General features: G+C 50.2%; 1 protein-coding gene across 1 annotated transcript; it reads right to left on the bottom strand.

Annotated features, from left to right (window-relative positions):
- Positions 1 to 165: 165 nt before the first annotated feature.
- On the bottom strand, positions 166 to 1695 carry SARC_15358 (hypothetical protein; the record flags this gene model as incomplete). Its single annotated transcript, XM_014290520.1, has 2 exons — positions 166 to 1170; positions 1321 to 1695. 2 exons carry the CDS (start codon positions 1693 to 1695, stop codon positions 166 to 168), a joined length of 1380 nt encoding a protein of 459 aa, XP_014145995.1.
- Positions 1696 to 1784: the final 89 nt, after the last annotated feature.

Genomic DNA, 1784 nt, shown 5'->3' with positions numbered 1-1784 from the left:
ATATAAATATATGAATATGTATATATATATATATACATATATAATATCACACAAAGTGCGACATATACCTTAAATTGTACGGAGTTGTACTCTAGAACAGCTCTAATTTTAAAAGTCCAAGTATCAGAAAAATAGCACACTGCGAGGCTTCTATTCAGGGTGTCCTCATACCTCGTGAATGGGCTTCAAGTCCAGGGTGACTTGCGACGCCGTATACCTTGCCTTAGCGTCCGGGCCGGCTTTCTGCAGCTCCGCAGGATCGGCACACACATCAACCTCCGATATCACCGGCCTCAGTGCATTCGCATTCATGTTCTTATTCGGCTTGCTCTTGCTGTCCATGTCCAAACCAGCAGTACTCGACCCCGATACCTTACTCTCGCCCGGTGCTGGGGTTTCGACTATACTCAGTCCAGTGGCCGGGAAGCCACCCCCAGAGACTGGCTCGGTCTTGGGTGTAGTTGCCGCAGAGCTCTTTTTCTTGGACGCCCCCACCTTACTTGCACTGCCAGTCCTGGAGATCCTACCCGATGCCGTAGTCTTTATCTCGCCCGGACGTTTATACGACGCACTTGAGTTCCTGCCATTGGCTTTGCCCTCCGCTGTATTCGGTCTGGCCCCAGCACCAGTGGTACTACTGGTTGCAGTATTCTTGTCCCCTTCTTCCTTAAAATCGCCGAGCTTCTGTCGCTTGGTTTTGCGAGCGTTGGACATCTTGCGCTTGATCTTACCCCCGGCGCCTACGCCCTCGTCTTCGTCTCCTTTCCCCTCCGTTGTGCTGTTGTTCGTGTTGCTGCGTTTGAGCGTCGCTGCGCTCGTACTGCCACCCGCACTTGCACTCATGCCTGTGTTCGTGCTATGCAGAGCTGAGCCTGACTGTGTCTTGGAGTTGGCACCAGCTCCAGAGGCGAGGTTGGCCGTGTTACTGTTATTGTTGTTAGTATTACTATTACTACTGGCCATGGGTGTACCCACCCGTGTGTGCGGTCCCGCTCCGGGAGTGCCCACATTCGGGGCGGTGGCAGGTGTATTTGTGACTGAGTTCGGATTGAGTGCATTGGGAGTGCCAAAGGGCAAATGCGACGGAGACATGGCTGACATTCCTTCGAAGCTCATTTGACGGGCGTTCATTCCTGCTACTGCCCCCAATCCTGCCTTTTGGGCCATCATCTGTGGTGGTGGGGTACCAAGGCGTGACGACAAACTCGATCAGAATGTGGACCAATACGTCTCTAATATTCTCAGGCAAAGCAATGTTCAGAAAATACTAGGCTACAGATCAACAACACAACCGACATACGCGCACACGCGTACACATACCATTTGTTGTTGTTTCAACTGCTGCTCCTCTCTCGTGGCCTTCTCCAGGCTCTGTTCCAGCAGCGGTAGTATCTGAGGTTTTATGGTCAATCGATCCACTAGAGCCTTCTCCTCGTCAGATAGCTGGAGTCCTATTTGGTGCTTCCGTATAGCCTCCTTGAAAAAGTTCAAAAGTCGCCTCTGATCTTCGGCTGAGGGTGGTCGCTGTTCGTTGCCGCCCATACCGTTAGCCTGTTGGCCTGGATTAGGCTGACCTGCGCCGCTTAGATTTTGGTCCATGCCTGAGGGTGAGGCGATCATGCCCATCATACTCTGGCCGCGCAGCATAGCCCCTGACAATGACAACAAGGATGAATAAGTTAGCATCTTATACATCGTTAAAACAAACGTACATACATACATACATACATACATACATACATATATATATATATATATATATGTATGTGTATAATATATATAGA

The sequence above is a fragment of the Sphaeroforma arctica genome (assembly GCF_001186125.1).
Source record: "Sphaeroforma arctica JP610 unplaced genomic scaffold supercont1.5997, whole genome shotgun sequence".
NCBI lineage: Eukaryota > Ichthyosporea > Ichthyophonida > Sphaeroforma > Sphaeroforma arctica.
The sequence above is the reverse complement of the archived record's forward strand: the minus strand, read 5'-3'. Positions and strand labels throughout refer to the sequence as shown.